Source organism: Bufo gargarizans, chromosome 3, assembly GCF_014858855.1.
Source record: "Bufo gargarizans isolate SCDJY-AF-19 chromosome 3, ASM1485885v1, whole genome shotgun sequence".
In the NCBI taxonomy this organism is placed as follows: Eukaryota; Metazoa; Chordata; class Amphibia; order Anura; family Bufonidae; genus Bufo; species Bufo gargarizans.
Window position 1 is genome coordinate 476,691,160 of NC_058082.1, and position 12,252 is coordinate 476,703,411.

General features: G+C 46.3%; 1 protein-coding gene across 1 annotated transcript in view; it reads left to right on the plus strand.

Annotated features, from left to right (window-relative positions):
* The first annotated feature begins 892 nt into the window (after positions 1–892).
* The window catches only part of CENPV (centromere protein V), a 36,405-nt gene continuing 25,045 nt past the window's right edge, over positions 893–12,252 (plus strand). The window contains exon 1 of the mRNA XM_044286786.1: positions 893–1,419. Within this exon, the coding sequence (XP_044142721.1) occupies positions 1,115–1,419 (305 nt within the window). The 5' untranslated portion in view covers positions 893–1,114. The remainder of the gene's footprint in view (positions 1,420–12,252) is intronic.

Sequence of the window (12,252 nt, forward strand, 5' to 3'; positions counted from 1 at the left end):
AGTTGAGTGGGGAACCTGTTGTAAAAAAATTTAATCCCACCCCTGCCTAAAGGTGTATGTGCCCCCATGCTAAACGCTCTGGGGGGCCTATACTATCTTAAAGTAAAAGGAGGATTATATAGCACTGCCAGTACCCATGCGTCAGATTATACATGGCACTGGCATTACCCATGCGTCAGATTATACATGGCACTGACATTACCCATGCATCAAATTATACATGGCCAGTGTCGGACTGGGGTACCTAGGGCCCACCAGTAAAAAATATTTTGGGGGCCCACCGTACAGATACATTCAAATATAATAAATAATCTAACATTTAGTTTTTTATATGAACATAGGCTGGTTGAGGTGCTGTACATTGAATATATATATATGTATGTAGTGCAGTAAGTCTACTGTGTTATGTGCCATTTGTGCAGGGGGTTGGAGACTAGGGGCCCACCGGGGGATTCCCCTGTACCCCTGTGGGCCAGTCCGACCCTGTACATGGCACTGCCAGTATCCATGTGTCAGATTATACATGGCACTGGCATTACCCATGCGTCAGATTATACATGGCACTACCAGTACCCATGTGTTATATTATACATGGCACTGCCAGTATCCATGTGTCAGATTATACATGGCACTGGCATTACCCATGCGTCAGATTATACATGGCACTGGCATTACCCATGCATCAGATTATACATGGCACTGGCATTACCCATGCATCAGATTATACATGGCACTGCCAGTACCCATGTGTCAGATTATACACATGCCAGGAGCTATACATGTGCCCGGGCATACACAATACTGTGGTACTCCCAGTGCCCAGCCTACTCGCCTTCGTGTACAATCAACATGGCAGGGAGGGCTGAGTGCTTTCCGTACGGTGCCCTCTACTGCCCCCTGCTGGATGTTCAGCGAAGCCAGCGAATAAAAAAGAAAGAAAGAAGGGGAATCGAATCAACCAAACAAAGCGAAAAAAAGAGCCGCTTCACCTTCGTCCTGTGCGAGGACTTCAGACAGGCGCGTATCTGCGACCAGGACCTGAGCAAAGGTCCCGTAACCCGTCCGCACCGTGCGACAATATCCCCCGGGGGAACAACGACAAAGGACAACCAAGATGGTGAAGGCGAAAAAATCGTGGCCGAAACGCGTCGCCACCAGCACGGAGCGGCACACCAGGACGGCGGCGGCGGCAGGGGCTCTGGTGGAGTCGCCTAAACCCGCAGTGCAGGTCGTGGGGGGCTCCAAGAAGAGCAAAGCCAAAAAGGCTGCCATCAAGAAACAGGTGGAGGAGGACACCAAGGAGGACGAGGAGCGCTGCTCCCTGCTCGACCTGGGGGCGCAGAAGGAGCGGTGGCTCAGCTTCGTCCAACAGCAAAGTCTCAGCAATGAAGATGCGGCCAAACTTCTGCTGGACTCCTTGTAAGTATCCGGGGGCAGCCATGCCAACTTACTGGGAATATGGCTTTGTGAGGTCTGTGGCTGCCACCTGCCCCCCAGGGCATCCCCGTGTTCTTGTAGTGTCAATAAGGCACAATGTCAGTAGGTCTCTGTACAGGTGGTGTCCAGGTGGTCATCTGGAGGCACCTGGACTCCCACCCCCAGTAGGAGCTTATGGTCCTCCTGGATGTTATTGCCGGCAGAAGACTGGCCATGGTGACCAGCAGCCCTGTGTAGCAGTAGAGGTGGCCATGTGGCAGCAGACCAGACCAGGGTCTCTTTCTTCTTGGTTGGGGGCTCTGGGGTGTCTTTGACCGACAGCGACCATCGCTCCATATCAGATCACTGGGAGCTGATCCAAGAGCATAGACATCCATCCATCTCCATAGATGCACTGTGACATTTATTGTATGTTGTTGTGACATTTGAAGCTAGGTGTCATTGAATGTCTACATCTCTAATGGATGTGATATTGGAGCTCACAGCACAAAATGGCAGCGTGATGTCTGAAGACAAAGCTGTGTCCTCGTAAATAGGGGCATAACGGCATAGATATCTCCATAGGTTCCTTGGATGGACGGTCACGGTGTGACATGCAGTAGTCAGTGTGATTATGTATATTATGATGTATTATGGTAAGACAATCTGTCCTTTAGGCAAAAGAATACAGGGTTGCCAACTGTCCAGAAATTTCTGGACAGTCCTTAAAAATAGGTGACTTTTTTTCCTGCGTCCGTGAAAAAAAAATAGACCTGTCTGTTATTTTTTTGAGGCTGGTGATTCTTGACTAGGATATTTTGGTGGTAATTCTCATAATTTTAGCTCCCAGTAATGCAGGTTCTCATCAGTACATTGAGCTATAGACAGGTATGACTTATAGTCTTTCTCATAATTATGGTTTTCCAATTTGTCCGTAAAAAGTGTTGGATTTTGGGATAAGTTGTCCAGAAAAAAGAAAAATTCGGGTTGGCAGCCCTGATCGCATATTGTATTCTACATGACAGATTCCCTACGGTACATTACCCAGGTTGAAAAAAAAAAGACACAGGTCCGTCAGGTTCAGGCTTTCCCAGATCAGTAAGGGCGGTTTGCATCAAATACCGGTGATGTCCGTGTTGCATCCGTTTTTCTTTGCGGACCTGTTGTATTTGTGACAATACCTATTAACGCAAAACCAACAAGAAATGGACAGATTTTTTTGTAGGACTGTGGAACAGACATACGGATCCGGGCAGCACACAGTCCGCTGTCTGAAATAAATGGGTCCTCATCCAGTCCGCAAAAAATGCGGAACGGATGTGGACCAATAAAACAGTTGTGTGAATAGGGACTTAATAATATGAAGGCAGAGGGGCACACGTACAAAGACCGCCGTTTTCATGCCGGTCTTTGTTTCTCCTTGCTCTGCTAGAGGATTAACCTAATTTATGACGAGGCGTGCGCCTCGTCATAAATTACGCTAATAAAAAATTACGCTAATCTAAGGCCGTCACTGTGCTTTGTAAAAAAACTGCGGTAGCCCCAGGCTGGCGTAATTTTTTGCCAGGCGTACATGTTAGGGTACTTATACACTATCGGTTTTTCTTTTCCGGTGCTGAGTTCCGTCACAGGGGCTCTATATCGGAAAAGAACTGATCAGGCATATCCCCATGTATTCTGAACGGAGAGCAATCCATTCAGGATGCATCAGGATGTCTTCAGTTCAGTCATTTTGACTGATCTGGGTATAGATAAAACCGTAGCATGCTACGGTTTTATCTCCGGCAATAAAAAACGGTAGATTTGCCGAATCCGGCATTTTTCCCCATAGGAATGTATTAGTGCCTGATCCGGCATTCAAAATACCGGAATGCCGGATGCGGTAAAAATGTGAAAAAAGATACAAGACGGATCCATCTGTCCGCATGACAAGCGGAGAGATGGATCCTTTCTTGCAATGCATTTGTTAAAAGACGGATCCGGATCCTGATGCGTCTCAGAAATGCTTTCAGTCACATCCAGATCCGCGGATCCGGCGGGCAGTTCGGACGACGGAACTGCTTGCCGGATCACACTGCCGCAAATAGCCTTAGTAAATTTGCTGGGGTCGGAGTCCCAGCACAGCCCCCATCCCGCCCAGCTAAAAACATTTCGACACTGGCCGGGCAACTTAATATTGTCAAATGGACGGTTGAAAAGGGGACTTGCAACTATTTTTATGACTAACATAAGTCCCTTGATAAATGACCCCCAGAATGTGACTTTGAGAATCCCATCCTAACGGGCTTCAGTATGTCCAGTGGCCACTTACCAACTATTCGTAGTGAACGTCAGACTTACCACACCAGCAGTGGCCTCCACCAGTTGATTGGTTGCTAGGGGTAACAGCGCCATTTTTCCTTCGGAGTGGTTGTGGTGGGGTATGCCGTATAGGCAGGGGGAGTTTCTCCATACCTTTGTTGTCGTATTTCGGAAAATCACAGCAGTTTGAGTGAAGTTACGTCTAAAACCTCAACAAAAAATGTGAATTAGTAATTTTGGGGAGAGCAGCTCATTCAGCTGATGAGGTTCTACCCTGAGAGGGTCTTCATTATCGGAGATCCATCTGCTTTCTGGATAGCTATAGAATTACAGGACCAAGAAACGAAATATACAAAGTGATGTTACCTAATCTCCGAGGCTGGTAGAAGAGATGGAAGGGGTATTCCAGTTACACCAGGCTATCCTGTCCACAGGAGGGAGGAAAGTCCATACGCTGGCACCCCCATCGATCAAGAGAACGGGGGTCCTGTACATTGTCGTGACTTCCAAAATGAATGGAGCGGCAGGTTGAGTATGCACACATCCCATAGAGATGAATGAAGCCACAGAGTGCATGCTTGGCCTGTCACGCCATTCATTTTGGGGGTCCCTCCCCATTCTTGTGACCAGTGGGGGACCCAGCGGTTGGACACCCACCAATCCAGTTGTTGAGAGGGGATTATTTGACGTAACTGGAATACCCCTTTAGATTATTGTCGACTGAACCTGCCAGATCAACCCATCATTAATATGTATGGGGGTCTCCCTTCTCCCCTGATTGCAGATTTTGGGGGAGATAAGGCAGTTGAATTTCAGCTGCCAGAGGCCTTCAGGACACATGCATGCTCGGCTGAGCCTGGATATGTATGGAGGGCGTACGTATGTTTAGGGCAGGGTTCAGAGGTCTCCATCTTTATGTCTATGGAGAGGGTTAGGTACACAGACCAGTTCCTGGCTGATTATTGCTGCATGTAAATGCTCTTATTTACGGTTCATCCATCTTTTATGTGCCTAAAAAGCATTGTCCTATGTAAAGAGGGAAGCCAGACTATCCCGTACGGTTTAATGGCTCATGCACGCAACCGTATGTATTGTGCAGTCTGCAAAACACGCAAAAAATGATAGGACATGTTCAGTTTTTTGTGGAACGGACGTACGGAAATGGAATGCACACAGAGTAAGGCCTCTTGCACACGGCCGTTGTGGGTCCATCCCGTGCATCATAGACCCATTGCGGCGGCCGAATGGGTCTATGATCCGTCCGCAACGCAAAAAAAGTTCTATTTTTTTTGCAGTGCGGAGGCACGGACAGAAACACCACAGAAGCACTCCGTAGTGCTTTCATGGGGTTCCGCTCCGTGCTTCCGTTCCGCATCTCCGTGATTGCGGACCCATTCAAGTGAATGTGTGCTGTCCGCATCTCTTCCGGCCCCATAGAGAGTGAATGGGTCTGAATTCCTTTCGCAACGTTGCGGAACAGACCCGGACCCTTTATACGGACGTGTGAATGGACCCTTATTTAGGGTGCTTTCACACATACATTTTTTTTGCTGCTATTTACAGCTTTTTTGTGGCATTTTTTGCAGCATATTTTCTTTTTACACTGCATTTTTTTCAAAACACAGCATGCTCTGGACCAGCGTGTTTATGGCAGTACAAATGACACCAAATACTCTCTAGATACCCTTCTGAATCACCAGTGTATTTTACCCTTACCTATGGACTTCAATGGGCAAATCAGCGTCCTGTATTACAAGGCTCTACTACAGGACGTAACCCACAGCAACGGAATTTAAAACTGATTTGCCCCAGGGTGCAATGGTAGGTCGATAACTTTATAATAAGGCCTCTTGCACATGAAAGCGTGCTGGCCATGTCTGTGCTGTGGTTCGCAAATTGCAGTCCGCAATGCACGGGCACCAACCGTGGTGATGCCGCATGCGGACGGTCCGCGATCCGTCTGTCCAGCAAAAAGATAGTACAAGTTCTATCTTTTTGCGGAACTGAGCCCCACAAAAGCACTCCGTAGTGCTTCCGTAGGATTCCGTTCCGTGCTTCTGTTCCGCATCTCCGGACCTATTCAAGTGTGCCCCGTGTATTGCGGACCCTAAGGCCTAAGAGGCAGTTTTGATAAATGGTGGTATTTGGGAAACATTATATAACAGTGATATCTGTTGGGGGGGGGGATACATTTATATTAGTGGCGCAACCCCCTTAAAGGGCTTCTGTCAGCCCACTAAACCCTTTTTTTTTTTTTTTTCATTAATATTAATCCCTACACTGCAAGCTCCCTTTACATATGCTAAATATTCATTTTCGTTCAGTAGATATTGTTAAAAATCAAGTTTTATAATATGTAAATTACCTTGCTACCAGCAAGTAGGGCGGCTACTTGCTGGTAGCAGCCGCATCCTCCTCTCATCATGACGCCCCCTCCGCCGTTTGATTGACAGGGCCAGGGAACGGGTTCGTTCTCTGCTGGCCCTGTTCGAATTCAAAATATCGCGCCTGCGCCGTACCTTTCTTTAATCGGCGCAGGCGCACTGAGAGGCGGCCTCTCTCCCGGCCGCTCCATCTTCAATGCGCCTGCGCCGGGTGTAGATGTGACGTCATCGGCGCAGGCGCATTGAGGATGGAGCGGCCGGCAGAGCGGCCGCCTCTCAGTGCGCCTGCGCCGATTAAAGAAAGGTACGGCGCAGGCGCGATATTTTGAATTCGAACAGGGCCAGCAGAGAACGAACCCGTTCCCTGGCCCTGTCAATCAAACGGCGGAGGGGGCGTCATGATGAGAGGAGGATGCGGCTGCTACCAGCAAGTAGCCGCCCTACTTGCTGGTAGCAAGGTAATTTACATATTATAAAACTTGATTTTTAACAATATCTACTGAACGAAAATGAATATTTAGCATATGTACAGGGAGCTTGCAGTGTAGGGATTAATATTAACGGGGGAAAAAAAAGGGTTTAGTGGGCTGACAGAAGCCCTTTAAGCTCATGGATTTCTCCATTTTCTTTAACAACATTAGCAGAACTTTCTGCAATAGATCTGCTACATGTCATTTCACAGGGTTTGTTCACATGGCTTTTTTTCTGTAAGGATTCTTGCATATAAAAGCTGCTAAGATCTGCCTCCCTTTTTTTTAAAATGGAAATCCTCTCTGTAATTTATATCATCTCACCGCGTGCAATTTAAAAAACTGCGGCGTGGTACAAATGGGAAGCTTGTCAGATATGCAGCATGATAAACTACAAATTCAGGGCAAGAGTCCATTGGTCAGCCTCAGATTTCTGCAATGGATCCCGTGGCAAATACAGTAAATGTCAGATTCATACATTTCTAGGAGGTATAACAGAGGGGCGGCACAATGTCGAGTTCTAAAAAAAAAAAAGAAAAAAAAGAATGATTTAACGAGCATTTGCACACGAAGAGAACTGTATGAAACAAAACCATGGTATGGATATTCTCTGATTAAAGCCCCATGCGCATAACCGTATTTTCAGTCTGTGGACCCATTATTTCATTGGGGCCACAAAAGATGCGGACAGCACACAGTGTTGCGGGTCTGCAATATATACGGGCCGGCCGCTTTTGCACCGCATCACGGATGCTTCCGTGGGGCTTCTCTCCGTACTGAAAAAAAAAATAGAACATGTTCATTTTTTTTCCGGTGCGGACAGTCACAGACCCATTCAAGTTGAATGGGTCTGGATCCTTCTGTGGAATCCGCGAGGATGTTGCCCGTGCATTGGGGACCACAAATTGCGCAATGCACAGAACGGCCGAGCAGAGCACCAGACCTTACAACCAAGGCGGCGACCAAGATTTGCAAGACTTAGGCCTCTTGCACACGACCGTATGTATTTTGCGGTCCGCAAAAAAACAGATCCGCAAAAAATTCGGATGACGTCCGTATGCATTCCGTATTTTCCGGAATGGAACAGCTGGCCCCTAATAGAACAGTACTATCCTTGTCCGTAATGCGAACAATAATAGGACATGTTCTATTCTTTTGCGATACGGAAACGGAATTCACACGGAGTACCTTCCGTTTTTTTTGCACACCCATTAAAACCAATGGTTCTGTATATGGTCCGCAAAAAAAAACGGAACGGACACGGAAAGAAAATACGTTCGTGTGCAAGAGGCCTTAACGTGAGGAATGCTGGCCGGACCTCGATGACAAGTAGTCTTTCCTGAACATATTTTGTTTCTTTACTCATTTTCTTGTGTTTATCTGCTATTACATTGCACTAGTTTGGCGCATCTTCAGATTTCCCTACAGCTTCAGGGTAGCAGGGTTGTAGGGGGGGCTGACACACATGCCCGGTGTATAAGGTTACCAGATGGCGGTAATCTGTCCCTCTTCTCTGGGGCCTTACAGTATCTTTTTAATTGGTGCATAGTTTAGGAATTTGTGACCAGGGGAGAGTAAATAATTGAATCAGACCTCATTCGCTGCAGCTGGTGCCTGGAATGGTGCCGACTTTTGCACCATGAGCATAGCTTTCTGCTGGCAGTTTTTTTGCAGCATTTTTTTTGTGGAATAAGCCCCAGCTCCAAATGTTAGCAGAAAAGCTATGGGAAATAGGAGATACACTGCACACAATATATTTTTTTTTTTGCTACTGGTGTTTTTTTGTTTCTCTGGCACAAAACATAGCAAAAACACCGGTGTTAAAAAAAAAAAAAACTGCATATGCTTTTTCTGGCTTTTTTTAAACACCTGTGGAAATTTGTGTAAGGACCCTTAGGTCCCTTTCACCTGAACGATACGGATTGTGTCCAGATCTGTTTATAAAAAAATTGTTTTGCGTGCGAGTGCGATCAGTAGGACACAGGAAATTGTGGCGAAGCTCACCTGAATCACCACCAATGGAACACCCGGAAAAACGAAAGGAACCAAGCGTGGACGAAAGCAGCAGAAGAAAATAATCCAGCTTCTAAGATGGCAGTAGTAATACGTGATAATCTTTATTTCATGGGTGCAGAATAAAATCCAACATGTACATCTACGCGTTTCGGATCGTCTGGTTCTGCACCCATGAAATAAAGATTATCACGTATTACTACTGCCATCTTAGAAGCTGGATTATTTTCTTCTGCTGCTTTCGAGTGCGTTCAGTTTTTTTTTTTACGCGGATACAATTAGTTTTGATGCATTTTTCATGTGCGTGAACTGAAGAATTACAAACAACATCTCCTAGCAACCATCAGTACAAAACGCATTGCATCCTCATTACATCTGGATTACATCCGGACACATTGCCTTTTTCATGGAAGCCCCATTCACGTCTATGGGGTCAGGGCTGCATGAAAAACGCAGAATATAGAACATGCTGCAATTTTCACGTAACACAGAGATGATGCGTGAAAATCAACGCTCATGTACACAGACCCAAAGGAATGAATGGGTCAGGATTCAGTGCGGGTCATATGCGTTCAATTCACACATTGCACTCATACGGAAAACTTGCTCATGTGAAAGAGGCCTTAAGGTACAGCCACATGGTCAGGTTTCCTGATGCAGTTTTGGAAGCCAAAACCAGGAGTGAATAAAAAAAAGAAAAGACATCGTATCTTTTTTTTAATACTTTCTCTCCTATTATGATCCAGTTTTTGTCTTCCAAAACTGCATCAGGAAGCCTGACCTTGTGACCATGTCCTTAGGCCCCCATTCACATGACGGATTTTTAAATCAATGCGAAATCTGCGTTCATTTTCTGTGCAGTTTTAATGTGGTTTTTGGTGCTGTTTTTTCAGCTTCCATATTTTTTAACTTACAATTCATTTTAATGGGAGAATCAGCGCAGATTCTGCTCTAAGACAGAGCATGAAAAAGGTCTGCCTCCCATTGAAGGCTTTTTAGAGGTGTTTATTGGCGCGGAAAACACATGAAAACCAGTGCCAAAAAACATCATGTGAACGGGCCCTTAGGCCCCTTTTCACACGAGCGAATATTCCGTGTGGGTGCAATGTGTGACGTGAACGCATTGCACCCGCACTAAATCCGGACCCATTCATTTCTATGGGGCTGTGCACACGAGCAGTGATTTTCACGCATCACTTGTGCGTTGCGTGAAAATCGCAGCATGTTCTATATTCTGCGTTTTTCACACAACGCAGGCCCCATAGAAGTGAATGGGGCTGTGTGGAAATCTCAAGCATCTGCAAGCAAGTGCAGATGCGGTGCGATTTTCACACATGGTTGCTAGGAGACGATCGGGATGGGGACCCGATCATTATTATTTTCCCTTATAACATGGTTATAAGGGAAAATAATAGCATTCTTAATACAGAATGCATAGTACAATAGGGCTGGAGGGGTTAAAAAAAAAAATATATTTTTTTAACTCACCTTAATCCACTTGATCGCGCAGCCGGCTTCTCTTCTGTCTTCTTCTTTGCTGTGCACAGGAAAAGGACCTTTGATGACATCACTGCGCTCATCTGCGTCCGTCACATGATCCATCACCATGGTAAAAGATCATGTGATGGACCATGTGATGCGCGCAGTGACGTCATCAAAAGGTCCTATTCCTCAAAGAAGAAGACAGAAGAGAATCCGGGCTGCGCGATCAAGTGGATTAAGGTGAGTTAAATTATTTTTTCTTTTTTTTAACCCCTTCAGCCCTATTTTACTACCATGTTATAAGGGAAAATAATAAAATCTACACAACACCTAACCCAAACCCGAACTTCTGTGAAGAAGTCTGGGTTCGGGTCTGGGTACCAAACATGCCGATTTTTCTCATGCGCGTGCAAAACACATTACAATGTTTTGCACCTGCGCGGAAAAAAGCAAACATGGAATGCAATCGCAGTGAAAACTGACTTGTTTTAGTGCCAAAATCGCACCATTTTCCTTGAACGCATCCGGCCCCAATCCGCAACACCCGTGTGAAAGGGGCCTTACTGCAGTTTGTTGAAGCTCTTTCTTTAGATCAGGGATGCCCAACCTGCGGCCCTCCAGCTGTTGCAAAACTACGATTCCCAGCATGCCTGGACAGCCTACAGCTATCAGGACATGTTGGGAGTCGTAGTTTTGCAACAGCTGGAGGGCCGCAGGTTGAGCGCCCCTGCTTTAGATTATGCAAACACACCCTTACAATCCTAGCGCTGTCCCATCCTATATCAGTCCCTGTGCTCAGTGTAACCCAGTATGACGCGGTATAAACTGGTGCGAGCAAATTAAAATACAAGCTTCATGAACTAAGTTAATCATTAGGACACTTTTTTTGGATAGGTTTTGGAGTAGACCTGAGGGAAAAACCACACACCCACAAGCAGAAAATGCTTAAAGTACTAGATGCCGTTTTTTCAGGCGACTGAACATCTTGGAGTGACATGGTGTATTCCTGAATATACCATAACAACCTCAGGGACCCTTGCTGATTTGAGAAATGAAGAGACAGAAACTAGTGAAGGAGCTACAAAATTTGGTTGTATTATTATTTTTTTTATTATTGCTTGATACCTATTGCATGGTTTACTTATAGGTCTAACCTCTACTCCGATGCCTCCGCCAGACATTGCACTGGTTGCCCATACACTGTAGAATCCAATTTAAACCGCTTGTCCTCACCCACAAAGCTCTCCACAGCAGTGATGGCCAGTTTGCCGTGTTCGCCTGCGAACACGTGCGAGCTGCCATCTTAACTGACAAGTCCTTACCTGTGCCTGTACGCGAGCCGGTCTGAAATGAAATGCGGTCTCTGGGTGCAGGCAGTTCTGAGAACAGCCCGATGAAGGCCCCCGGAGGCTGTTCTCGGAACTGCCTGCTCCCGGAGACCGCATTTCATTTCAGACCGGCTCGCGCACAGGCACAGGTAAGGACTTATCTGTGCTTCGCCGGACTTGTCAGCTTGCACGTGTGGGCGGGCGAATGCGGCGAACAGGCCATTACTGCTCCACAGTGCTGCACCCCCCTACATCTCCTCCCTCATCTCTGTCTACCACCCTACCCATGCTCTCCGTTCAGCCATGACTTATGACTGACTTTCACCATAATCCGAACCTCTCAGTCCCGGCTCCAAGACTTCTCCCGAGCTGCACCGGTTCTCTGGAATGATCTACCCCAAGAAATTAGGTTATACCACAATATACACAGTTTTAAGCGCTCCCTCAAAACGCATCTTTTTAGGGTAGCCTATCACATCCCCTGATCTAACTCCTCTCCATATATAGCCCATCTATCCTTTCCTGAACCTGATCCTCCACCAAACTCTCCACCGCACCCATGCACCCAGAAGCACTTCATATATTGGCTGCTGACCGGCTCATGCGGCTTTATATCTGCTCCGCTATTCTCCCAAGATGACTGGACCATTGTACAAAACAAGCACGTCTACCTTTTGTGTCACCCCTATCTCCTCATAGATTGTAAGCTCTTGCGAGCAGGGTCCTCAATCCTCTTGTTGTAATTATTGACATGTTGCTATGTTATTTATGACTGTTTGTACATGAACCCGTGAACTGTAAAGCGCTGCGGAATATGTTGGTGCCATATAAATAAAGATTATTATCATTAGCAGTGTT